This window comes from Polistes canadensis, unplaced genomic scaffold (genome assembly GCF_001313835.1).
Source record: "Polistes canadensis isolate GaletaPanama2010 unplaced genomic scaffold, ASM131383v1 scaffold_383, whole genome shotgun sequence".
Classification (NCBI taxonomy): domain Eukaryota; kingdom Metazoa; phylum Arthropoda; class Insecta; order Hymenoptera; family Vespidae; genus Polistes; species Polistes canadensis.
This window is the reverse complement of record NW_014569930.1, coordinates 74,124-100,853: the sequence shown is the minus strand read 5'-3', so window position 1 is coordinate 100,853 and position 26,730 is coordinate 74,124. Positions and strand designations below refer to the sequence as shown.

The following is a 26,730-nucleotide window of genomic DNA, read 5'->3' as shown; positions in this document are numbered from 1 at the left end:
TGTTTGAATTTATTACTTTTACCATTAACTATAATATTTATGACGTTATGTAGTGTACTTCAGTCTGTTGCGAACTTGCAAGAGGAGTAGAAGCATGAATCAAGCTAATGTCGAAAATTTAGTTTCCAAATTAAAATACAATGTAAAACCAAAACGTAAATTAAAAAGCTCAGATGGACCGCAAGGAAGGATTCGAAAAATTCAAAAAACTTTAACAGCATTGGTGAAATATGAAAGAATCGAATTAAATTATGGCCGAGCCGATGAAACAAGAGGTTATGTTGAACGTGTATGTATTTGATATTATTTACACATTTATATGTAATTTTTATTTTCCTTATCTTTTTTTAATAACATACTCAACATTTGTTCTACAAAAAGAAATTAAGCATAAATAATACAAATAAGTTTTATGTTAATTTGTCAAAGTAATATTTTATTTATTGTATTCAGTTAATATCAGAAGCTATTCGTCATGGCCCGGAGCATGAAACAACAATGAAATTGGCAGATTTCTGGATTCTTGAGAAACAACTTGTTCATAAACTTTTTAAAGTACTCGTACCAAGGTACAAGGACTATGCGGTTTCTTATACAAAACTTCATAAAGCACCGTTCATGTATCCTACTAGTAGATATCCAAGAGCTGTTTTAGAACTCAGAGGTAACGTTAATTTATTATAATATTTTTTATTTAGATTTTTATAAAAATTACAAGATTTTCTCTTGATATAATAATAATAATAATATACTTTTCAAATAACAGGAAATATATATCCAAGCGTTGAACAAAATTATCCAAATGAACATAATTTACTTCACAATATTTTGCTTAGCGCAGCAAGGAAAGAATTTAGATTGGAAAAATACAAAGAAATTGCTGATAATATAATAAATAATAATAATGCAAATAAATAATAGAGGTAATTCAATTGTATTGATATTAGTTTTCTCTACAGTTAATCTCTTATATAATATTAATTATAATAAATAGAAATTAAAATAGAGTAATTATGAATACGAAATTATTTGTTGTATTTAATATAAAAACTTGAATGTTTTTATACTTAACACGTTTGTTACTGCACCACAAAGAAAAGATTCCAACCACAGCCCAAAACATATTTTTTACGTTGATTACCATTACAAAAGTATGATACTGGAATTTCAATGAAAATTAATGTGTTACAGATAATATGGGACATTGTTAACAAACGTGTGTGAATATAACAATTATTTTACTGCATAATAGTTTATCAGTTATCAATTTTTTATTATCAACACTATTGCAAAAAATGATAATTAATAACAAAATAATATTTATTTTACTATCTAATTAAAAAATAATTTATAAATCAAATTTTTTCAATGGATAATGTTCTTGATATATTGCAAGATGTTCTTCCATGGAATGCATTTGGTCTCTGAAATATAAAATATTAACGAGCATAATTTAGAGAAAAAAACATTTATCAGAATAATAACAAATTAATCCTTATTATTTCTATTTAATATATACTATATAATATATATATATATATATTATACCTTATATGTTCTGGCATGTTACAATAAGTGTCTGCGAACATTTCTTTCCAATGAGGTTTAGGTTTTTTCTCTGCTTTAGAAAAAGCATCTAAAATTTCTTTCTTTATCATTTTTTGCATATCATCTTCTTTTTCTTGATTCCAAAGACCTAAGGATTGTATATATTGTTTAAATCTTTGAATTGGTGTAGTATTATTCCAAAGAGAAATTTCTTCATTGGTTCTATATGCTGTACTATCATCGGATGTACTATGATGGCCAGCACTATGGATAATACAATATTAAATATTTTAGATTAATTATAATTTCGAGAAATATGATTAGTATGGTGTTCAACCATATTATTTTCATACCGATAAGTCATTGCTTCTATTAAAACAGGTTTTCCTTCATTTATGCACAAATCACGAGCAGCTTTTGTCGCATAATGTACAGCAAGTACATCATTCCCATCTATTCGAATTGTATCAATTCCATAACTCGGTCCTTTTGCTGCAATACCATCTCCTTTATATTGTTCATTCGTAGGTGTTGATATAGCATAACCATTGTTCCGACTTAATTAAATATTGATTATTTGATATAATTTCGATTGAAATTATAATGAAATTAAATGAATAATTATTTAAGAATTTACCAGAAAAATATTACTGGGCATGATAAAGTAGCAGCAAAATTAAAAGCTGCATGAGCATCTCCTTCACTGGCTGCACCATCTCCGAAATAACATATTACACATGATTTTCTTTTTTCCCTTTTATATGCATATGCTGCACCTACAGCTATATATATAATTTTAAATAAGAAAATATATTAATCATATGAATTTACAAAATGAATATAATTTCAATGAATATAATAGAAAACCTTGTGGCAATTGTGTTGTTAACGGAGATGATATAGTCATAAAATTTAAATCTTTCGATCCATAATGCACTGGCATTTGTTTTCCTTTTCCTTCATCTTCGACATTCCCATAACATTGATTCATAAATTTAGGGATTTGATAGCCACGCCAAAGTAATACACCTATAATTTGAAACGATATTATATTCCAAGTAAAAATACTTAAATAAGACAAATATTTTAAAAACTGTGTTATAATAGAACTGCTTTTTAAAATTCTTACCTGCTTCCCGATATTGTGCATAAATCAAATCTTGTAACGTTAACGCAGAAGCTGAACCAATTTGAACAGCTTCCTCTCCAGTATTTGTCATATAAAAAGATATACGACCTTGTCGTTGTGACTCGTACATAATTTTATCCATTATAGTAAGAGTTACCATATCACGATAAATTTTAATCATTGTTTTATCATCCAACTTTAACATAGAAAACATATTTCTTATTATGATTTGCAATTGTAAAAAAGAATAAGGGTTTTTATAAATATACATATTAATTAGAAAACCTTATTTTCTTCAAGAAAATGTGACTGTCCAGTTGTATCTAAGATTCTATATATAGGAATAGATTCATAATTATCTATGTTAATAAATTTTAGGTGATTTGTAAAATTATTTTTAATTCCAGGATATTGTGGCTCAGTTACAACATTAGCAATGTTACTATAGTGTTTCATCTGAAAAAAAAAAAAGAAATTATATGATTTTATTATTATATATTTAATATATAATATATATAATATTTATGAATAACATATAAAAGAAAGATTTTTAACATGATAATCTTACTGATGTTTGCCATCTCAAGGAAGATAAACGTGAAATTCTTTTTATAACAAAATATGTAGCCATTATGATTGTTTAAATGTTGACTTTTTAATCTAAACTAAACATCAACTTATGCAGTCGTTATGTATATCATTTTATCATGATATGATTATTCTTACGACGACCATATACTTTCGTCATCACATAGGCGTAAAAGCTTTCTTATTAAATACAATGAATAACAAATATCAAAGACTCATAAATTTTCTTAAGTATATAATCTTTTTTTTTGTTTTTTGATTTTCAAATTAAGTAATAATTAATTTTTGTTTCCTCGCAAATAATTTTCTTTAATTTATTTATTTATTAAAAGTGTTGAGTTTTTCAACAATGATATTTTTATTAATTTTTGTTTTATTTTTTTTGTATATATATAAAAGTAAGCTTGACCAAAAACAAACAGTTTCTATGTAAAGCTTTTACATATCAAAATTATTTAAAATTAATTTTTTAATATCTTAATCTGTGCTGTTAAAATTAAGTTAACATATATAATTATAAAATAAAGTGTCTTTTTTTTTTTTTAAGTTACTGTATATAATATTGTTAATTAATACATGCATACATAATTCGAAAACAAAAGAAAAGAATTATAGATGGCAGTACGATCGAACGATAAGAAATATAACGAATAGGCGGTTTATTATGAAGTAATATAATATCCTTAAAAGTTTTTCATTTCTACTGTATAGTATTATGAGAATTTAAAGACTAGTTCATTTACAATTGAAAGGACGATTTATCTATTTTTAAACTTGTTAATACGCGGTAAGTTAAACAATTTCATTCAAAATTCTGCCTATTTTATAAGATATATATATATGAATATTCAAATTTAGTATTTATATGATTATATTTATCAATATATAATTTTGATTAATTTTACAGAAAACAAGTGCATATTTATAACCTTTTTCAAATTGTTCGCAATATTACACGTTATAAGCTTTGTGTTATATGAGAAAGTAGAAATTAGTTATTTGAGAAAATTTGTATTATTAATTATATAAATTAAAAGATTTTTAATTTATATAGAAACAATTNGATATTTTATATTGTATTATCTATAAAGTATTATGAAATTTTGATTTTATATTGGTGGGTTGAAAAATTTTGGAGGCCAATATAAAAACAATTTAGATATTTTTCTATCAAACATATTTTTATTTTTTTCGACATAGTTTCAAAATTTTTCAACCAACCCACCATTGTATATATTATTATTATATTATATATTGTAATTAATCTTAAGAAAATATTTTTTAGATAATTGCAATTAATAAACAATGGCCGAAGATAATAATGAACAGAGTAAATGTCGCATAGGCAGAACTTCTCTATTTCTGCAAAAGATAAAACAAATAGGAATAAATGAATCTAAAGTTTCAAATTTATCTGGTGCAGTTAGTACTATGCATCAACAAGAGCCAGTTTCATTGTTGCAGTCAGAAGCATCGAATATTGTTTTGCCTAGTATGGGACGTGGAAAATCTTTATCGTCAATTTTAACACAAATTGAAAGTACAGCAGAAAAAACTGTATTATTTGAGTGCCCCTTAACTGGGGGTAAAGGAAGAGCAACTTTTAGTTGTCTTAAAAAATTAGCGTAAGTGTTCTTTTATTCAAATCAATTTCTCAATTTCATACTTTAACAATTCTCTCTTTCTATTCGTAAATTCTTCTATTATTTAGTTGAAGTATATAATTCTATGTTCTCTTTTATACCTTAACGGGTCAGTATAATTATTTCATTGTTTAGCTAATTATTTTATAAATTAACATATTATACATATATATTAATATAATATTTGTATAGACCAATTGGACAGCCTCTTTTGCCAGATCAACAGACTAGCATAAGAAAACCTTCAAAGGAAATACAGCAAAATATCCAAAGACAACCTGCAAAAGTATATGAACAAATATCTTCTTCTAATGATGACTGTGGAGTATTAGGGAAACTGTCGCAACTTTCTATCTATGAAACTTCTTCAACATGTACTGAATTAAATAAAAAATTAGAAGTAATCAACCGTCAAGGTACAAGCGGAACGATGTAAGTACTTTTAAAGATTTGATTTGTTATTTGTATGTTTTTTTACCTCTCATTCAATAATTTACATTATAATAAAAGATACTAATAATTATCTTTTAAAAATAATTATATTTTATGTTTAGGGTAAATATATGCTCTAATTACATCGATTTAAGAATAGAACCAGGTAGGGGATTATATCAATATGAAGTTAAATTCAATCCTGATATTGATTCAATAGCTCTGAGAAGAAGACTTTTAAATCAACATGCAATGAAACTTGGAAAAGCTTTGAGTTTTGATGGTTCTATTTTATTTTTGCCTGAGAAATTATCAGTAGAGGTAAAGTGTTTTATTTTCTTTTTTTTTTTCTTTTTTTGTTTATTAAAAAACTTACACATTTTCAATTATAAATATACTTTTAGGAAGTAGTTTATAATTCCGAACATCCACGGGATGGGTCTTTAGTGACTCTTACATGTATTTTTAAAAAGAATACAAACATGAGTAAAAGTATCCAATTTTTAAATATTCTTTTTGGTCGCATTATGAGAGCTCTTAATTTAGTTCGTATTGGTAGACAACATTTTAATCCTGCACGTGCTCATACTGTACCACAACATCAATTAGAAGTATGGCCTGGCTATATTACATCTATTAATGAATATGAAGGAGGATTAAAACTTTACGTTGATATAAAACATCGAGTTATGCGTATGGAAACAGTTCATGATTTAATGTAAGATCATAATTACATATATATATATATATATATAGTAATATTCACATAATATAAAGATACACATTTATTTTTTAGTATAAAAATTTATAAGAAAAATCCTACGCATTACAAAGATGAAATAATGTGTGAAATTATTGGTACTAGTGTTCTAACTCGATATAACAATAAATGTTATCGTATTGATGACATAACATGGGAAAAAAATCCAATGTATGAATTTGAGAGAAAAGGTGAGAAAACGACTATAATAGATTATTATAAAAATCATTGGAGTATAGAGATTAAAAACAAAGACCAGCCACTCTTAATACACCGTTCCACAGAATTATTATCAACTGGAGAGGTACATATATTTTTCATTTATTAGATACTTTATATTCAATGCTCTTTTACGATAATATAAGATAATTCAACAAAAAATATTTTGTTTCAGGCATCAGATAAACTGACACTTTTAGTACCAGAATTATGTTATATAACTGGATTAACAAATAGTATCAGATCAGATTATAGAATTATGAGAGATCTTCACACAATTACGAATATTTGTCCTAACAATCGTAGCGATTTAATAAGAAATTTTATAGAAAAAATTAAAAAAAGTGAGGTAGCAAGTGAAATACTATCTCCATGGGGCTTAGAACTTGATGAAAATTTAACTAAATTAAATGGACGTACTCTAATACCTGAACGTATATATTTTGGTAAGAATAAAATATTTCAAGGAAAACCAAATGCCAATTGGAATAATGAAACTATGAAAAATCATGTTTTACGTGCTGTGAGTAAGATTATTACGAAATTTCAGTAGGATATAATTTGTTGCAAATTTATTAATAAAAACAAAAATTATTATAGCCCAGTTTGAAAAACTGGACAATATTTTATTATCAAAAAGATACGCCACATGTTTCAGCATTCATTAAAATGCTAGTTGATATTTCATCACAATTAGGCTTAAACATGAGTAAACCACGTGAAGTTCCTTTACTAAATGATAGAACTGAAACATATTGTCGTGAACTCCATAAAAACATTAATAATGATATGGAAATGGTAGTTATTGTTTTTCCTACCAATCGTACTGATCGATATTCTGCAGTTAAAAAGTAAACCGACTTAAACAAATTTTTATTATTAACATATTATTATTAATGTCAATATAAAATTAAATCGTTTAATATTTTGATATAGGTTGTGTTGTGTTGAAAAACCTATTCCATCGCAAGTTATAATGTCAAAGACTCTTTCTCGTCCCGATAAATTAAGAAATATGACACAAAAAATAATATTACAAATGAATTGTAAATTAGGCGGTGCTCTTTGGGCATTGGATATTCCATTTGTATGTATACATACAGAATCTTTTATATACATATTTAAAATATTATGCATATAAATAATAAAATAATTTACAGGATAAATGTATGGTATGTGGAATAGATGTATGTCATCCCGGTCAAGGAAGTGGAAGACAACTAAGTGTAGCTGGATTTGTAGCTAGTATGGATAAATTATTAACATCCTGGCACAGTAAAATCTGTTTACACAGATCGAATCAAGAAATAATGGATATGTTACAGATCTGTTTTATTTCAGCTATCAATGAATATAAAAAAGTAATCGATATTTTGCATATACATACACATAATGTTTCCTTACTTTTGTAACGTTAAAAGATTATTTCATGAAAACCATTATTTCAGCGTAACGGAAATTATCCAAGTCGTATAATTGTTTATCGCGATGGTGTTGGTGATGGACAAATTGAGGTAATTACTAACTATGAAGTTAAACAATTGTTGTTAACATTCACGCGAATAGATCCTAATTACAAACCGCAACTCAGTGTAATTATTGTACAAAAGCGAATTAACACTCGTTTGTTTTATGAAAATGTGAGTATCAAAACATAAAGAATTAATATTATGAAAATAATTTCATGATGTATGAGACTAATTAGAATGTTTTGTAATTATTTCCAAATTTCCAGAAAGGAGATTTGAGTAATCCTGCGTCTGGAACAGTTGTCGATTCTTGTATAACAAGAATGAATTTTTATGATTTTTTCCTTGTACCTCAAAGCCAATGTTTTGGTACAGTTACACCAACGCATTATATTGTTGCTTACGATGGATCGAATATGAAACCTGATCACATGCAACGTTTTACGTACAAACTTTGTCATTTATATTACAATTGGCCTGGCACCATAAAAGTTCCTGCTCCGTGTCAATATGCTCATAAACTTGCATTCCTTGTTGGACAAAGTATCCAAATGGAACCAGATGCAAAGTTATGCAATAAACTCTTTTATTTGTAATTCATGGATAATCGATTAATGTATTTCACTTTTTCAATAGATACAAACAGTATTATCTAGAAATAATAGAACTCGACAATGATTTTATATCTATTTTATATAAAATTATAAAACATATTTTTGATAAAATTTACAAAACTAGCTAGCAGACTAAAGATAAGAATTAAAGAATATACAAATATATTTTTATATATTATTGTATGATAATTATATTATATTACTATTTTTTTATAATAAGTAATTATTATAGCAACTTGTGTGTTAATGTTTTGCGTTTCTCTTTTAAGTAGTATTACCAAACGAGATAATTTTGAGAAAAAATATATTCAAAGTTTTTAACACTTTATATTTCTTTAAAAAATCGTGTGAACTTTTTGCAGGAATATATAATGGAAGAAAGCAATAATGTTTAATAAAACTATTGTATAGAGATAATAAAGATATAGAATATTATTGTTATATTATACAATTGCTGACAATTATTAATGACAATAATTAATATTGATTTTATATTATTCATTCGTATATATATATATATCGTGATAGTATGCAAATACGATATAATTTACGAATAATAAAAATATAATAGAAAACAAATATTATTCAGAATGATTTGTCATAGTTATTAAACAAATATTGTATCAAATAAAAGAGTTTAAACATTTTTGCATCTAATCAAGGAAAGCAGATCGCTCGTATCAGTGATGTTTATTGCATAATTCTATCACGAGATGGCACGGAACACATTGCGTCGTGTCGTGTCGTGCAAAATTCATGGCGGGACGGACTGTTGTGCATTATCGGAGAGGGGGGGACGCATAAAATAGGTAGTGCATTTATATATATATGTATATATATAGTATGTGTGTGTGTGTATGTATATTATTTGTATGTATATCGATAGTACGACAGTCGTACTGCGTATTCGAGTAATCGTTGCTGTCGACCATCATCGCTACCACTACTCAACACCCTGGCGCCTGCGTACATCTTGTTTACAAGCAACAGCAGCGCGAAGCTTTGCTGTACACATGACCTTTACAAGATGGATACGAGTGAGCAGACCGTCTTTTCTCAGGCGTGTCGGTTGACGACGAGTACCTGGTAAACAAGAACATTACGGCTCGGGAAAAACAATCGACAACGAGGAAGACAACAATATCTCATTTGTCTTTCTCATATATATATATATATATATATATATATATATATACATATCATAAATATATATATAGTAATTTCGTAGCTACATCGAGGGATATTGTTGCAGTGTCACGATTCGTATGGTACTTCGGTGATACGATATTAGCGTGGGTTACGACTGCTTTGAGTGACGCGATATTTGTGTTCTTGCCTGTTGTGCACGAGACTGCGCGGAGTGCGAGGGAAAGGTACCAAGTAGTGGGGGGTTGAGCAAAAGAGAAATATAGAGGGAGAGGGAGAGAAAGAAAGAGAAGAGAGAAAGAGAGAGAAAGAGAGAGAGAGGGTGAGAAAAAGAGGAATAAGAGGAGAAACAAATTCTTACCTAGTAGTAGGTAGTAGGATAAAAGGAGAGGGAGAGAAGGAAGAGGGAGGTACGTGTATCTGCTGCGTATATTCATCAACGACGCCTTTTCGTTGTTTCTTTTTCGTTATCGAACGTGCAAAAAACCCTCCGTTATCGCGATACGTTACATTTGTTGTCTTCATTGTTAAATCGTCTCACGTGGTGCGAGAGAGTCGTGTTCTTAGAAACAAAAAAAAAGAACAAAATAAAACGAAATTAAAATAAAATAAACATAAGTGGGAGAAGAGACGTGAATAGAAAAAAAAAAGAAATAATACAACAGATGATGACCACTTCTTCTAACATGTCACGAGGACAACAACAAGGGTGGAAACAACAACAACAACGACAGTAGTGACGGCGGTTTTGTTTTGACGTCGACCGTACGTACGGTATTGCGCGTGAAAGAATATCGGTGCTGCCCTTGGCAGTAGCCTATTTGTTCGCACGAGAGCGAGCTGCATTTGTAACACGCCAGCCAGTCAGGCAGTCGGGCAACGATAAGAGGGGTTCAACCACCCACTTGCGTGTGCTTTCGCGTCATCTCTCCCTCTCTTATTCATTTTCCTTTACTCTCTGTATCTATCTATCTCTCTCTCTCTTTCTCTCGTTCTCTTTCATTTTCTCTTCCTCCTTCCCTCTCTCTCTCTCTCTCTCGCTCTCTCTCTCTCTCACTCTCTCTCTCTCGCTCTCTCTCTCTCTCACTCTCTCTCTCTCTCTTTCTTTCTTTCTCTCTCTCTCTCTATCTCCCTATCTCTATCTCTCTCTATCTGTCTGTTACGCGCATGCGTAATGCATCTCTTCTCTTCCTATTTGTCTCTTTTCCGTGTATACCGCGGTAAACTTGGCGCGCATGTGTATGCGTGCATCGCGTCGATGCAACACTGAGCCTTCCTTCTGTTTTTCTTTCTCTCTATTTCTTTCTCTTTTACACCCTTGTACGTAGACACGAAAGAAAGAGCGAGAGAGAGGGAAGGAGAGAGAGAAAAAGAGAGAGAGAGAGAGGAATGGCGCGCGATCAAAGGCTCACGTAGTAAATCGTGCGTTCGCGCGATAAACAGGTGTAGAGGAGAAGTCCTATGATAAAAAGTTACATTTGGTTGCACTTTACGAGCAGAGACAGTAAAGAGGAAAGTGTAAAAAGCAAGGAAAGAAAAAAGATAGAAATAAAGAAAGGAAAGAAGAAAAGAAAAGTAAGAAAGAAAGAAAGAAAGAAATAAAGAAAGGACGACGGCCTTCCGTAGGCGGCGCGTGAATACTTCGTAGAGAAGAAGAGTGTCGTCGACCTGTTAACCTCTTGCGTTCCAAGATAGCGTGGAAGATTCTTTGAAATTAATCGTTTAAAATTAAAATCTATGTGTCGTTTGACAGGTGGACATTGTTGACATCGTGGTGTGAAAAAGAAAGGGAGGAAGAAAATATATAAGTTAGTTGATTTGTGTACTTTGACGACGTATTTAAAATACGTACGTTTAAAGGCGTATCGTATCCTAACCTCTCTCTTGCATGAGTAAGAGAGAGGGTGGGTGGAAGAAAGTAAGGTATTATTAAGTGTTGTTTTCTTCCGTATTGTCGAACAGAGTCGTCTCGATCGTAAAACTAAACTTTGCGGAAGACGTTTTTAAAAAGGAATGGTGGGATTGGAAGGGAAGGGGGAGCACTGGATGGAACGCCCTTAACGCGCGTTGCGAGTGCACATGCACCGGGCTTGCCGTGCGGCGTGCATTCGCTTATTTACAATTGACACGTGCTTTCTACTATACGTCTTTACGGTGCATCGATAATAAAGAGAAACTCATATTTCCAAATGTGTTTTCACTGATTCACAGTTATTTCGAAGAAAATACATTTAGTGTATCAAGTGGGTGGTAGAGAAAAATAATAAGTGTTGAAACCGTACTACGAAGAGAAAAGTGTGCGAAGTTGTTTGACGAAGGAGGTGAAAGCTGGTGGGGATTTTAAACGAAGAGAAAGAGAAAGAAGGAAGGAAAGAAGGAAAGAAAGAAAGAAAGAAAGAAAGAAAGAAAGAGAGAGAGAGAGAAAGCGAGAAAAGAAATCACGCGCGACACGAGCTCGATCGACGCGCGCGATAATATCGACAACGCGCACGTCATGCTCGAGAGAACGGTTTGCTGCTTCTCGATCCTCATACTTTCAATCAGTACGTTTAAATCGCGAAACGATAATTCAAGGAAGGAGATAAACACGAAGAGAAACAACGAGAACAACGTCATCATCATCAACGTCGTCGTCGTCGTCGTCATCAACGTCGTCAACGTCGTCTTCTTCTTCTTCTTCTTATACGATTACTTAGTGGCTATTAAAGTAGAAGAATCGAAGAAGAAGAAGAATAGTATTTCCACCTGACGCGTGTGTACTACTACTACTAGGGTGGGAACACATTTTTGCTTTCTCTCTCTCTCATTTGTTTTCGATAATATATTGCTGCTCCCCTTGATATCGTAAACAATTACAAGAAGAAATAAGTGCACATCTTTTATTTGCGAACAACACACACTACGACACGATGTCATACTTCTTCCGCGTGAGCTACGAATCTCGGAATACGCGGCACGTTAAAGCTACACGTTCGTTCGAAAGTAAAATGTAAGAGGGAGAGAGAGAGAAAAAGAAATAGAGAGAGAGAGAGAGAGAGAGAAGAGAGAAGGGAAAGAGAGAGAGAGAGAGATTGTGTGTGCGTGTGTGTGTATGCATGTATGTATGTATGTATATATATGTGTGAGCGAGAAAACGATATTTACGCGCGACAGGAGAACCCGTCGGCAATTTTTTGGTTTCTCGCAAGGACGGCTTTTCCGATCGTGGCCGAGGCAATGTCTTCGGGCAACAGAGGTTTGGCGTCCCCATCCTGTGGGCCTATTGTGCGGTGCGGGCATCTGAAAAAGCTTAAAACCTTGAAAAAGAAGTATTTCGTTTTGCGAGGCGAGGCACCGGGATATTCCGCTTGTTTGGAATATTATGACACTAAGAAGAAGTTTGAAAGCAAGCAATTGCCTAAACGCAGCATCCTACTGCACAGCTGCTTCAATATCAACAAGCGTGTCGACACCAAGCACAAACACGTTATAGCGTTGTATACCAAGGACGAATGCTTTTGTTTGATCCTCGATAATGAAAACGAACTGAATGAATGGTTAAAAGAAATGCTCCTCCTACAGAGCGGTGATGTACCTGAAGGTGAACAGCCTCGCCCCACGTTCGGTAAAAAAAAAAACAATACCTTATTTCATTTTTTTTTTTACTTTTTGTTTCCTATTTATTATTTTCTACCTTATTGTGTTGGTCGTATCATTTTCTTTTTTTGTTTTTCTTTTTTTGTTTTTCAACATCTACATTCTCTTTTACGTGCGGTTGTATTGTGTCATGTTACAAAAAGCGCCAAAATCTTTCTTTAAATTATATATAAATATATATATATGCTGCTGCATATTATTCACTTCAAATAATACTTTTGATTAATATATCGATACGAACGATTTATTTTATCGAGATGATCGTAACGATACGATTAGCTTTTATGACAGTTGAGGTTCTGTTTACAATCCATACACGTGGAAATTATAAATAATATTGTCTCTCTCTTTCACATATATTAAGTTAAGTTATTTTATTATTAATTTCATTTGGATTAAAATATTTAATTATTAATTACATAATGATTCATATATTTAATTGTGTCTGAAATAATATTTGATATAATTATTTTTATATAAAGTATCTAATCAATGTGTAGTCACATTAGTGTATCACTATTTATATATATATATCATATGTCATTATTTATATATATATCATATTACATATATGTCAAGAATTCTTTTTCATTTTATTATGTATATTGTCAGAGCACGTGTGGCAAGTTACTATGCAGAAAAAAGGACTTGGTGAACGAAAAAATATCAATGGACCATATAGGTTATGTCTCACTGATCGCACTCTAAGTTTAGTCAAAATTGGAGCTAAAGACAATTCCGATTCTATTGAATTTTCTGTAAGTATCTCTATATTATATTTAGTAGATATACTCAGTAGTTTATTTTAATAAGTTATTATAAATACACTAAACAGTCTTTTACATTTCTTTAAAGTCTTATCAGATCAATAATTTAATTTATAGTTAATCTGCATCAGGAGGTGTGGTTATATGGATCGCATCTTTTACATGGAAGTTGGTAGATCCGCAGTAACTGGAGGTGGTGAATTTTGGATGGAAGCTGAAGACAGTAACATTGCGCACAACATGCATGCTGCAATATTAAATGCAATGAGTAATTCCAATTCCTATAAAGATGAAGTTGGACCTCGTCAAAGGATGCGTAGTTCCTCGGCAAATGAAGCAAGTAAACCCATCTCAGTGCTCCAACGACGACATACAGGGCAAAAATTTCATAGCTTCTCGCCTCTAGGTAAATAGAGTAGTTTCCGATATACATATATATTACCATTTAAGTAACTTGTCTTTCATTTCACAATGTCAGTTATGGTTATTCAATGTGGTCAGTTGTCAATCAGAAATGCTTCTACTCAATGTAAATATATATTTTAAATGGTTCAAGGCGCACTATGTCTTATCTACTTTGCAGATGATTCTTCATTTGCAGGCTTGTGCATTTTAAGGATCTTTATTGCATTTTTTCTAGATACAAATATGAAGTATCCTTTGGGATATCATCGCTTACTTTGCATTAAACCATAACTGTGCAAATTTTATATTCTTTATTATGAAATATAAGCTGAATCACTATATATATATATTCTTAAGAACTCAGCTTTAGAGTAACACAAATGGGTTGCGGGCTTTACAGAGGAACAAAGGACGTGCAAGGAACAGGTGGATCCGTTGCAGGAACAAACCACTACTGCCTCTGCCCCCGCACAGTGTAGTCAATCTCAGAGTACTTCTTCCAATACATTCACGGGTCTGTTCTCTGTCACAGTAGCTGTATGCTTTTTTTTACGGGATTTGCAAATTTTAAGAAAGAAAAGATAACGCGTACAATGTGGCACGATATTTTTTAAATATTTTCTTTTATTTTCATTCTGCTTGTATTAAATTCTTATGTACGATTTTGAAACTATGTGGGTTGTAACATATAGGGTATTGTAAAAACGGTCAAGCCTTTGTCTGAGAAACAAAAATAGATAATTATTTATATAACAATAGAGATATTTTGATGAACATGAAATAACTTCTACTTTTCTGATATATATTTATATATGTCAGTGTTAAATTGTGGAAACCCTAGATTTTACCCGAAATAATTAGACGTTTTTGGGAAAGCATATAAAAAGAATTTTAGTATACGCTAAGTATAAAACTAGTAGTTTTGGGAAATTACGAGGTTTTATATGAATTCACGAAAAACTCGAGTAGAGTATGAGATTCAGATTTGATCCATCTTTACAGTCTGTTTTTCTTTCTATAACAATGCTCGTAGTTATCCGCTCTTATCATCTCTTCCTGTATTTTGAAAACCAATCTTCTATTAATCGTGCTGTTCTATCAAATCTAATCTACGGATCAAATATCAATTTAATATCGTAACTACTCGTCTCTTGAAAACTCATATATTACCTAGTTGAAGTATGTAATTCTTCCATATATATATATATATATATATATATATATATATATACTTATATTTATATATTATGGAATTTAGTTAAATGATCTAACTAGCATGTGCACTTGGGTAAAATTAAATTTTGGTTTAATTTTCTAAACCAAATATTACTAAAACCTGATATTTTCAATATGGTGTTTATTGAATGCACATATATGTAAATACACAAACGACAAAGGCGAAGGTATATCCTATAAATGAGACTTAATCATTTTTATGTTACATTCAATTTCATCTATATAAGGAAACTCTAAGTATCCAAGCGAATATGATTTCAGAATTCGGCATTTTCACTATGAAAGAGTACTTACACACCATTTGAAACATTGTCATTGATTTCGTTAACCGATCGTTCGAACGTTCGTCCAAAAATCAGGCTTAACAGCACGGCGAGTTATGTATGATGTATCTGATGATACTTACAAGAAATGCACGCAAAAAATGGTAGTTGTGCGACAGTGAGAGCTGTGTGGTTTGCAGTCGTTGCCGGTACCGGGGCTGGGACTGCTGGGATTGCCTCGATTAATGTCAACTGTGCCACTGCTACTAGACGTCGTCATTCGGTAGCAAGTCATCCCCATTCCGTCAATAATTCCCAATCCGCTCATGTCACAACAAGTACAACTACTACAACGACAACCATCACCATCACAACGACCGCCACCGCAACCACTACAACCACAACCGCAATAATATCCCATCAGAGAACCCTGTCGCTGCCCTTAGCTGCTGTTATTATCAATCAAACGCAATCATCCAAAAGATCTGTTTTACGCTGTATGTATTTTCGTTTCGTCATATGTTAAAGCAGTCAGAGATATCTTTCTTCTTCTCTCTCTTTCTCTTTCTCTTTCTCTATTTCTCTCTCTTTCTTCTTTCTCTTTCTTTCTCTCCTTTTCTTTTTCTTTATTTATTTCTTTTCTTATATTTCAACTGTTCTGCTACTACTTCACTATTTGTTCTCAATCCAATATGACGCTCGTGATGAACACACTGAGCCACGATTATGATGTATTACCTGTGACTCGAATTTCGATGAAAGGCCATAGATGTAAGCTTCCGCTTGCATGTGTCAGGAGATGCACGATTCTCCGCAAAGAAGACGATTTTTCGTTTTTACCTCTTTTCGATTCGATAAAAAACCTCTCCTTGCTGCTCGTAAACGATCGAGCCATGACTCTAATATTCTGTCGAATATTTCTGCGAATTATTTGGTACATATCTTCAGTTTGATTTCATTGAGCATTGTTATATCATGTATCCCCTCACTATCATCATCATCCATTGCTTGACTCATATATAAATATATATTTTAAGATGACTAACCAATAAACAATATATGAACATATAAAACTATATATATATATAAATTGGATATATGCGAATAAACTAACCGCTGCTGTGCTGGGACAATGATATTGGCTTTTTATACTGTTCGTTATTAAAATAACATATCTTCAAGGGATGATTCTAATGAATATATTTTCAGGTACCACTGGACGTGACAGATGCGACAGTTTGCCATCAAGAGCTCGGACAACGAGTGAATGTCATCCAACCACAGTTGTCTTGAGTCATCCTAGAAGCTCTCATTTTATATCTCATGTACCCAGACCTCACTCTATGTATGGACGAGGTCTGTCTTATTCTCCACCAGTTTCCTCAATGCCGATTAGCCCAGCCTCAGGAGCATGCTCAACTGATTCAGCTGGGTCCTCTCTTTCTATGGATGATGGCAGTGAAAATATTTTAGAAGAAAGTACTGGTTCGAGATATGGTCATTCGTTGACTCCCGACGAGCCAGTTATTTTAGAAGAGAATGGGGACGATTATGCTGCATGGTCTACGACGCATTCGCATCATAAATACTCGCCAAACTTTAAATCCCATTCTCCGTCACAGGTGAATTAATGCGATATTTTCAAATTTATTAATACGTTCGTTGCCATAATCTGGTTGGAAGAAACATAGCCACTGCTCATGCTTTTATAGCAATTGTTTTTTACAAATAAAACATTTTATATATTATGCATAACAATGTTCTATAGGTAACATGTACTTTCTATAGATTATTAAATCAAAATGATTAATCAGTGGAGTTACACATATGGGATGCATGTGTAACGAACGTTTTATTAAACAAATATTTTAGAAATGAATATTAAGATTGAATATTATTTTTGTACAATATTTTTATAAGTATATTCTTTTGACAGCAGAGTTCCTATGTAGAAATGTATAGTCCTTGTGGTTCGAGTCCTGGACGTGGTGGAAATTACATGCCAATGAGTCCAGCGACGACAGCTTATTCCCATTCTCATGCATCGTCTCTTGTTGAGGAGACGAATGTTTTACCTGATGGCTATGTTCCAATGGCGCCTGTTGGCGATGATGGCTATGTAGATATGGATCCATCAACCAGTCATAATGGTCATTTTCCAGATGACATGTCACAACACGGTGGTAGTAGTTGCTCAGTAACTTCTGGCACACCTAGTACAGATTTACGTTTTTCCGAGTATCACCTAGATAAAGTAACCAGCTTCTTTGCACCAGGAGAAGATTTGCAAGCTAGACCAACTAGAGCGTATTCAGTTGGATCTAGGCCAGAACCAACTAATAAGCATCGTAAAAATAGGTAAGAATTTGATACTTGTATATTAATGTATTGATTTTAACAAGAAGATATATAATATAAATGTAATATCAATTTTTTTTTTTTTTTTTTTTACATTTCCTTGAAATTGCAGATTAGATATCACGCAGCAGGAAGCAAGTAGAGTGAGAGCATTCTCTGTAGGCAGTCGTTCAAAGAGACCTGAACTTGGCAGATTAGCTAATGTAGTTACAACTCCTTTGCCATCTAGTTCGGATAATTCCAACTCAAATAAATCAAATTCAGCGCCCTTATTATCCAGTTCTTGGGGTCATAATTCTGGTTGTTCTGGTACCTCCGAACGAATGGAAGATCTTATGGAATTAGACTTTACAAGACAAAGCGTTCCAGCTACTCTTTCATCACCCCCTTCTTCCTATACACAGTCACAATCACAGTCATATTCTACTGCCACCACCGACACTAGTTCCTATGTCGATATGTCTCCTGGACAACCGCCTACATCGACCACTGCCTCGTACGTCGACATGAGCGGCTTAAATAAGGTATTTCATATTTTCAATGTGAATCTTATTTAATAATCATTAATTTATTTTAAATATGTCTTTTTTTTTTCTTGCAGATCAATCGTAATAATAATAATAATTCTATCACTGCCAATCAGAACCATAGTCACGTTCATGTATCATCTTCGGCTTCCACACTGAAACCCGTTATAACAACCTTGAAACCAGTGGAAGAAGCAGAGAGTTCATATATGAAAATGGACGGTAATATGGAAGATTGGTCATTATCAGGTGCAAGTCCTAAACAAATACCATCGCCTATGCAAGAAGACTGTATTCAAACGAATGGCCCACCAGGTAGATGTTACTTACTATTATATTAGAATTTATTATCAACGCAGCAAAAGAGAGTAACTTTATTTTGTATTAGGTTTTAACATATTGTTATTTATAAAGGTGGTGCAAGAACGGCCCCGGTTGATTTACCTCAACCTAGACGACCTCCTGAAGGATATGTAGAAATGTCTTTCAAAGCGAGGCCAAGTTTAGAACAAGATTATATTAATATAAGTATGGGCATGGTTGGACGGAACAACCGAAGAGTACGAGTGAACAACAGTCGCAAGGAAAACTCACGTTCACAACCAATCGCTATTCAAGCTGGAAGTAAACCATTGAAAGCACCCAATTTCTTACCTCTTAATGGTAGTCCAACATCGGAAAGTTTAGCGAGTACACCAGCTTCTCCTCCACGTGCTACGCCTACCGGCTCGGCAGCTACTATTTTTCCCTTCTCTTTAAATAGTCCTCAATCTCCTATAAAGCCATTTACGCATCAACAAAAATCTGACGATTCTTCTTCAAGGATTGACACGGATTTAAAGAATAACGATTATGACATTACGGCTGATAATACGACAAAAAAAATTAACACCATTAATCCAGTCTCCTCGATGACGGATACTACAAATAATTCAATATCAAAAATCATTAACGACGAACCATTAAGTCGTAATACGGATCAAACACGAGTTATATCAAACTCGATATCTTCGCAAGAATGCACGTTAAATTCGTTAACAAAGAAATTTGCTGATCTTACGGTATCAAAGCCACGATTAGTTACTGCATCACCTAATACAAGTCCGACGTTATCGGGTTTTAAAACTGCTATGTTACAACAAAAATCGTCATCGCCGAAATTCATTGACGAAACACCGATACAAACACCTACGTCTACTCCAACTCCTACGCCTAGTCCTCTGGATAGCGATGGTTATGAGAAACTACAACCTGGTGCAACAGTTTTACATTATGCTAGTTTGGATCTACCAGAACTCGCTACCGTGGTACCCGTATCGCCCGCATCTGTTCAGGAAGGTTTCAGTTATGCCGAAATTGACTTTACAAAACTGAAACAAAATTAACTTTTATGGTCAAAGGTGTGCCGTTGTATTTTACAATATTTACATCAGAGCTCTGTGTGTTTGCAAATTTAATAGTAAGCAGACAGTATGTTTGATGGTTTTACATCCTACATTAGTTCGATGAAAGTAATTGAATTCGTGCAAGGTTCCGGGTACCAGTTGTGTATAATTTATTTCTTTTATCCCAGCATCTGAAGTGTAATCATTTATTGGGTTTTGTAAAGCGTTTTGAATTTCTTTCTTTTTTCTTTTATTTTTCTTTCTTTTTATCTATAAATTTTTTTTTTTTTTTTTTTTTTATAATAAAAAAAAATTATTCGCACTTATAATTCTGGTACAGCATTAGGACGTCGTTATTGTATGAGAAGAAGATACTTATTTATATTATTTTTATGGAAACAACAAATATATATATATATAACGTAATATGCATTATTGCGAGAAAAAGATAAATCTTGGATCTGATGTGCACACAACTGTGCGAAATAAAAGAAAAACTTAGGCAGTTATAGTTTAAATAATGTATATAGAATTTGTTCATAGCATTATGACATTCCAAGATAGATACTTTCTCAGATTAAAATCTTTTTAATTAAAGTTAACTGTCCACGAGCAATTTAACGTGAAGTATCTTTTATACATTTGGCTTTTTGAAGTTGTATTACATAGAACATTAATTTTACAATTTTTAGATCTTTTGTGAATATGTTTTATATTAAAAGAATGTTGCATGTCATCAGTGTAAATTTTTGGTAATTATTTAAAAAAGCAAAAAAAAAAAAAAAGAAAGAAGAAAAATAAAAGTTATTTTTAACTAATCTGTAATTATATGTAATTAGTTAATCATATATATATATAAATATAAATATATATATATCTCATTTTTCTGGTAAGAATGATAATTTTACAGATATTACAAACTGCCTGAACATACAATGCGACAATATAATGGCACTACCAGAAATATAAGAGCACAAATTGCTTTTTTGAACACTGTTTTCAAATATTTTTCATATTATGAAAAATTTGTTAATAGGGCATCGAAAAGTCACAGTAATAAGATTACAGACAAATAGACGCACCATAAAAGCGAGGTATAAATATGTTATCAGCTTTTTCGTATGAATTATGAAATGTCGGAATACCTTGAGGTAAACTTGAATATATATATATATATATATAATGTATACATATGTGTGTATGTATATATATTTCCACATATGCATACATATTTACTGGGTAATCTGTGAAAAAGGGTACAATCGGAAAAAGTGGTGATTGCTTGTTTAAAAATAGCTAGAAGCGGAAAAGAATGAATGTTTTTTAGCTTAATGAAGATTTGAGATCTTAATTACACATGTAAAAAGAAAGAAAGAGAAAAAAAAGAAGAAAGATAGAAATTTAGTTATAATTAGGTATTCTTGTCTATTGACTACAATGAGTATAAATTATATCGGCGTTGTTAATATTGATTTGATGAGTATGCATTAGTTTCTATAGAGTATAATATATGCTATGATATTACGCTTGTTAAGCTACGAGTAGCGTTAAAGATTTTCGTAAACTCTCTTTGCTATTTTTAATGTCGCGTTTGACGTGAATCGTTTTTAAATCGGTGATCATTTTTTTTTGTCGGTTATACCTTAACTTGCAGTATACCGCGTATATACATATGCATCGTCCAAATAATGCTATAAATATATAAATATAATATTAAGTATAACAATATATTAATAAATAATAAACGCGCAATGTATATGTACATATATATCGCGATCGTATGATTACTATAAATCCTTTAGAAAACGTTCCTCATACATACTTATCTTCCTCAAAGTTTTACACTTTTATTTTTTGCAAAAGTATATAATTTTAATATTTAATATCATTTTGTAATATTTTTATTTTGCTTTTTGTTTTTTTTTTTTTTTTTTCTTAGATGAAGGATATCTGAAGATATTTTTGATGTAAATATTTTACTCTTTCCTCAGGTAATCATCTCCGAGTTTTAATATTTAATTTTTCATTTGTAATTTAATTATCTAATATATGATTGCTTGATTTGGAAGTGATTTGTGATTTAATAATAACAAGAATAGAAAATTTAATATTACAATGATTATTATGCAAAGTTTGCACAATAAAAAAAGATGCATGAAATTTTTAGCAATGGCATCTTTAATAAGAAAAATGTTAATATTAAAATTAATATAAAGAAATCATTGATCGATATGTACTTGTACAGAAATTATAACCACTTGAATGGAAATTACTTATTTTATTTGAAAAATTATCTGCACACGGATGCAGTTGCTGCGCTTGAATTTTCCCGCGTGCTCGTTCAGTAAAGAGGGCGCTGTTGTGTCGTTTGCTTCTGCGTGTTGCTCAGTTATAGAAATGCAGTCGCAGTGTTTACATCGTCTCGTGCTCGGTAGTGTGCAAATCGTGTATTTTCGAGGCGCTTCGTATTTATACGCGTAGTTTGAATCCCACGTGTTCTTTGATCGATTATGCACATAAGGATAGTACCGAGCAATTGATATTAATAGGATATAAATGCATTAAAAATAATTTGTGAAAAATAAACAGGACGCACAAGACAAAATAAATGGAACAGAAATAAAATTATATTATTTGAATTGTTTTTAGTATTAATAGATAATACACATAAATAATGGATCTTCAAAATAATTTAGATACATTTACATGTGCTTTTCGTGAAGCTGTTAGATCTTGTAAATCGGATACTGCTACATTAGATAGTACATTTAGAAAATTGATAACCTCTGCTGGAAAGTATAAGAAAGAAATACTTATATCTTTTTTTGATAACTTTAATGATACACCATTTAATTTTGAAAATAAAATTGACGATGTTACTTTGTTGGAATTCTTTCAACAAATTGTAGATGATATTTTATTAGTGAAAATATTGACACCTGTTGATTATAAGTTGCTTACAAAGATAACATATTTTTATCCTATCATCGTTGAAAAGAAAATTGATAATATTCTATATAAATTGTATTTACAAGAACCAACGATAGAAAGTAATGAACTGTTCATTGGTATTTTGGATGCCAGCATTTTATTAAAACAAGAACATAAATTAATTTCACAACTTTTGACAACGTTGGAAGAAGTCGTTGCTATTGAAAATGAATTAGAAGAATCTGATTTATTGACAAAATCATATTTTCCGCTTGAATTTAAAAATAAATTTACCAAATCGGTCTCTACGTTCACAAACTCGCATGTTCTGACAATATTCAAAATTTTGATAGATAATTTAAACAGACATTGCCTGGAATCATTGAAATGTAATACAACTGGTTAGTAACAAAATAAAAATGTTTATAAATATTTCATGATCCCATTTTCAAATTGAAAAAAAACAATTGAATTATAATATATATTAATTCGTTTAATATCTTGTAGGTAAAAGTACAGTATTGTTGAAAGTGGTAACAGAATTATTAATTGGATTTTTAAACAATGTGTGTATCATTGGGAATACATCGACTTCAGCTTATCAACAAGAATTCATAAATGTTTTAAATGAATTAGGAAAATATCTATCTGTTTTAATAAAAAAAGCTTTACATGTAAATCATAATGCTAATATTATTGCTATTTTATTATCTGTTATATTGTCATGGAGCGAAATACAAAATATGATAAAATATTATTTACCAAATATTCAGAACAATGAATTAGTATTTCCTATTTCGGAAGATCACTGGCAACAACTGATTCAAAGAATAACTAATTTCGGTGAAGAGGAATGCATAAATAATATGGTATTTATAATAACTATTCCCTATGTATTCCTTAATCACATTTATTTAAATTAAAAATATTATTATATTATTTCAGAACAAGCTTATAATACACCGCATTAAATATTATATCAGAGTTGATTTTCCCATCAAATTAGATAATTTAATAAACGGTTTGAAATATTTTTGGAGTTTCATATTGAAATCTAACTCAGAATTAATTTTATTATTAGATAATAAAGAACTTTCTGAATTAGTTTCATTACTTGTAACTTATATGACGTTCAATGAATGTAATTTTTGTGAATGGATGGAAGTAATAAGGAATGATTATTTGCAAGAAAACAAACGATTTTTAATATATCTTTTATGCCATATTCTTATACAAATGGGAACAATACCAAAGAAAGGAGTAACTAAATCTATTTCGCAGCATATAGACACAGTACGTAAATCAAGAAAATATTTTTTTCTAATGCATTCTAATATTATTCATTATTAATACATTATTTTACAAATATTTTTCAGAAAGTAGTACTGTCTGCGGAAGTTTTTGGAAAAAAGAAAATAAAAAGGATTTTAGAAACTGTAAAAGTAGAAATACTTAAATCTAAATGGGAACAAATGAAAAATACAGAAATTGCTAAAATTAAATTATATTTAGATATTATAGTTCATATGCCAATAGCATTTTTTAAATCTAATGTTAGAGCTTTATTACTTATGATTATATTTACTGTCAACAAAGAATGCACGAAAAGCGAAGATATAACAATTTTATGCAACAAAATATTTCTTAGTAAGTTTTAATTTAAATACTTACATAAATTATAAAAAAGATGATCTTTTTAATTGTTATTTTATATAATCATTTATTTTTATTAATTTACAGAACTTTTTCAAACAACTGGTCTTGATATTTTACAATATATAGATCCCGTATCAGTAATACATCAACTATCTCAATTTAAAGCTTTTTCAAAAGCTTTAGAACAATCATTACGAAATATTAAATCTTATGAGATTTTAAAAACATTAATAAATTCATCTTCTATTAATAAGGAAACTATGTATATTCTTTTACAATGCATAGAAAATGTAAGACAGAAATTAGATGCCGATCAGAAATCTATTTTTAAAAAAGCAGAACAAAAATTATCTAAGAAATTATTTAACACATTACCAACAAATATTGAACTTCCTTACGATGTAAAGTGTTTGACATTGATATTAAAAATGAATGCCTTAAATAAGGAAACCGAGAATACTTTAAACGAATGTATAGAGTCTACATTACATAAAATATTTATGGTAAGTGTATATATATAATAATAATTTATGATTTATTATAGTAATGTGTGTAATTCGCTTTAATTTATTTAAAAACAATGGTGAGAGTACCGACTTTGTATTTTACAAAGATTAATTATTGACAACACACACACAATATTTGGAATAATATAATAATATATCTCTTTATTTATATAGTCTAAGCAAGAACCACATTCTAATGAGTTATTAGAAGCAGGATTACAATTAGCTGCCGTAATTTTTCGAAATTATAAAGAATTTCAAATTTCTCAAGAAATTAGAACACAAATATGGTCTATAATGTTAGATTATCCTTGTGAGGATTTACTTCTACCTTTGATAGAATCTACCGAAGTTGGACAATTCAAAAAAACTCTATATTTGATGCAAGCTCTAATGGTAATTTAAAATACACATATATACGTATTAATAAATATTTATTTATATAGTTAAAACTATGTTCACATTTTGAATAATTTGTAATTATATTTTATAACAGATAGAAGAATTACCTAAATCCGATAGTAACAAGTTAGAAAATACGTTTAGTGTTTGGAATGCTGTATTGAAATCAGATATGTCAGCTCAACGTAATAATCTCCGTACAACAACAATTGAAAACTTGTTTAAAAACATACAAATTATAAACGTATCAGAACAACATTGGCCAAGATTATTAGAATCACTTCAGAATATAATCATTTCTAAACATTTATATATATCTGATAATATTATCGATCTTAGTATGAGTATTGCTTTACAAGCCTTAGAAAAAAGAAATCTTTCAATATGCAACAATGTTTTAATATTATGTGGAATTTTAATTAAAGCTAAAATGGACATAATAGTAGATAGATTACCAGTATTGCTAAGTTTATTTAGACGTTTAATTACTATTATCATTCAATTATCTAAAATTGTTGATAAAGTTCAAGATCATTTTTGTCGATGTCTCTTACTTGATATTGAAAAGTAAGTATATAATATATTATGAAGTATAGGTTGTTCTTATTTTAAGAACTATCTATATATATAATTAATCAAAGCAAGAACTACCTATATATATTTTCTGTTATACGTGATCATTAATATTCTTTTTTCACAAATTTATATTTTAAAGAAATATCATTTTATAGATTTACAACGTGTTTGGTAAAACATAAAAAGGACCTAATGCGTTTAAGTCCATATGTCATAGCTGATTTGGTCCAATTACTGTCAGAAGGAGGATTAAAACCTTTTGTAAAAGTAATTTCGTATAAATACTTTTGTTAGATAAATTATATATATAACTGTTTCAAATTTTATAAGATTTTTATAACTATTTTACAGATTTCTTTGGAAAATACAATAGCTACGTTACTCAGTATCTGCGATCAACATGGTATTGCCTTATTATCACGTACACTTCCATCGAATCTACAAGAAATTTTCAAAACTCAATTTGATAACTATAATAAATTTCATAAATTTCTTGGAAAGATATAAAATAATAAATGAAATGAATGTAAATAT

At 30.5% G+C, this 26,730-nt stretch overlaps 5 protein-coding genes across 15 annotated transcripts; 4 read left to right on the top strand and 1 right to left on the bottom strand.

Annotated features, from left to right (window-relative positions):
- Nucleotides 1-57: 57 nt before the first annotated feature.
- Nucleotides 58-1,011, top strand: LOC106792149 (39S ribosomal protein L17, mitochondrial). Its single transcript, XM_014758347.1, has 3 exons — nt 58-289; nt 454-664; nt 767-1,011. The coding sequence occupies exons 1-3, from the start codon at nt 95-97 to the stop codon at nt 916-918; spliced, it is 558 nt and encodes a 185-aa protein (XP_014613833.1). The 5' UTR covers nt 58-94; the 3' UTR covers nt 919-1,011.
- On the top strand, nt 899-8,525 carry LOC106792147 (protein argonaute-3). The gene is made up of 12 exons (XM_014758345.1): nt 899-923; nt 4,551-4,890; nt 5,101-5,340; nt 5,463-5,661; nt 5,745-6,058; nt 6,137-6,404; nt 6,495-6,842; nt 6,920-7,170; nt 7,256-7,406; nt 7,480-7,680; nt 7,768-7,959; nt 8,055-8,525. The coding sequence occupies exons 2-12, from the start codon at nt 4,571-4,573 to the stop codon at nt 8,382-8,384; spliced, it is 2,814 nt and encodes a 937-aa protein (XP_014613831.1). The 5' UTR covers nt 899-923; nt 4,551-4,570; the 3' UTR covers nt 8,385-8,525.
- On the bottom strand, nt 922-3,575 carry LOC106792148 (2-oxoisovalerate dehydrogenase subunit alpha, mitochondrial). Its single transcript, XM_014758346.1, has 8 exons — nt 3,246-3,575; nt 2,963-3,133; nt 2,678-2,873; nt 2,416-2,577; nt 2,186-2,330; nt 1,902-2,105; nt 1,549-1,812; nt 922-1,424 (listed from the first exon to the last, which is right to left on the bottom strand). Exons 1-8 carry the CDS (start codon nt 3,306-3,308, stop codon nt 1,349-1,351), a joined length of 1,281 nt encoding a protein of 426 aa, XP_014613832.1. The 5' UTR covers nt 3,309-3,575; the 3' UTR covers nt 922-1,348.
- A 522-nt stretch (nt 8,526-9,047) lies between the features above and the next one.
- Nucleotides 9,048-21,182, top strand: LOC106792141 (insulin receptor substrate 1). 11 transcript variants are annotated; one of them, XM_014758326.1, is made up of 12 exons: nt 9,048-9,488; nt 9,620-9,775; nt 12,737-13,152; nt 13,797-13,942; nt 14,069-14,357; nt 14,757-14,870; nt 16,056-16,352; nt 17,065-17,477; nt 17,795-18,213; nt 18,326-18,737; nt 18,815-19,055; nt 19,155-21,182. In XM_014758326.1, the coding sequence occupies exons 1-12, from the start codon at nt 9,430-9,432 to the stop codon at nt 20,123-20,125; spliced, it is 3,933 nt and encodes a 1,310-aa protein (XP_014613812.1). In that variant the 5' UTR covers nt 9,048-9,429; the 3' UTR covers nt 20,126-21,182. The 11 variants fall into 11 exon arrangements, with proteins under 11 accessions (XP_014613812.1, XP_014613811.1, XP_014613817.1 ...); XM_014758325.1 differs by having other exon boundaries at nt 9,049-9,488; nt 17,792-18,213; XM_014758327.1 differs by having other exon boundaries at nt 9,468-9,488; nt 9,655-9,775; nt 10,992-13,152; nt 17,792-18,213.
- A 1,067-nt stretch (nt 21,183-22,249) lies between these two features.
- LOC106792142 lies at nt 22,250-26,729 on the top strand. Its single transcript, XM_014758337.1, has 9 exons — nt 22,250-23,457; nt 23,564-23,925; nt 24,002-24,349; nt 24,433-24,703; nt 24,797-25,215; nt 25,393-25,614; nt 25,715-26,187; nt 26,352-26,463; nt 26,548-26,729. Exons 1-9 carry the CDS (start codon nt 22,800-22,802, stop codon nt 26,701-26,703), a joined length of 3,021 nt encoding a protein of 1,006 aa, XP_014613823.1. The 5' UTR covers nt 22,250-22,799; the 3' UTR covers nt 26,704-26,729.
- Nucleotide 26,730: the final 1 nt, after the last annotated feature.

What these genes read in the sequence shown, in the direction of transcription:
- LOC106792149 (XM_014758347.1), top strand. Translation starts at nt 95, where the DNA reads ATGAATCAAGCTAATGTCGAAAATTTAGTTTCCAAATTAAAATACAAT. An exon ending in CAAGAGGTTATGTTGAACGT is followed by an intron (nt 290 to 453) that starts GTATGTATTTGA and finishes TATTGTATTCAG; the next exon opens with TTAATATCAGAAGCTATTCG. An exon ending in AGCTGTTTTAGAACTCAGAG is followed by an intron (nt 665 to 766) that starts GTAACGTTAATT and finishes TTCAAATAACAG; the next exon opens with GAAATATATATCCAAGCGTT.
- LOC106792148 (XM_014758346.1), bottom strand. Translation starts at nt 3,308, where the DNA reads ATGGCTACATATTTTGTTATAAAAAGAATTTCACGTTTATCTTCCTTG. An exon ending in AACAACACAATTGCCACAAG is followed by an intron (nt 2,331 to 2,415) that starts GTTTTCTATTAT and finishes TTATATATATAG; the next exon opens with CTGTAGGTGCAGCATATGCA. An exon ending in TGCCCAGTAATATTTTTCTG is followed by an intron (nt 2,106 to 2,185) that starts GTAAATTCTTAA and finishes TATTTAATTAAG; the next exon opens with TCGGAACAATGGTTATGCTA.
- LOC106792147 (XM_014758345.1), top strand. Translation starts at nt 4,571, where the DNA reads ATGGCCGAAGATAATAATGAACAGAGTAAATGTCGCATAGGCAGAACT. An exon ending in AGTTGTCTTAAAAAATTAGC is followed by an intron (nt 4,891 to 5,100) that starts GTAAGTGTTCTT and finishes ATATTTGTATAG; the next exon opens with ACCAATTGGACAGCCTCTTT. An exon ending in AATTATTATCAACTGGAGAG is followed by an intron (nt 6,405 to 6,494) that starts GTACATATATTT and finishes ATTTTGTTTCAG; the next exon opens with GCATCAGATAAACTGACACT.
- LOC106792141 (XM_014758325.1), top strand. Translation starts at nt 9,430, where the DNA reads ATGGATACGAGTGAGCAGACCGTCTTTTCTCAGGCGTGTCGGTTGACG. An exon ending in TCATAGCTTCTCGCCTCTAG is followed by an intron (nt 14,358 to 14,756) that starts GTAAATAGAGTA and finishes CGGGCTTTACAG; the next exon opens with AGGAACAAAGGACGTGCAAG. An exon ending in AATAAGCATCGTAAAAATAG is followed by an intron (nt 18,214 to 18,325) that starts GTAAGAATTTGA and finishes TTGAAATTGCAG; the next exon opens with ATTAGATATCACGCAGCAGG.
- LOC106792142 (XM_014758337.1), top strand. Translation starts at nt 22,800, where the DNA reads ATGGATCTTCAAAATAATTTAGATACATTTACATGTGCTTTTCGTGAA. An exon ending in CTCTTACTTGATATTGAAAA is followed by an intron (nt 26,188 to 26,351) that starts GTAAGTATATAA and finishes ATCATTTTATAG; the next exon opens with ATTTACAACGTGTTTGGTAA. An exon ending in GATTAAAACCTTTTGTAAAA is followed by an intron (nt 26,464 to 26,547) that starts GTAATTTCGTAT and finishes ACTATTTTACAG; the next exon opens with ATTTCTTTGGAAAATACAAT.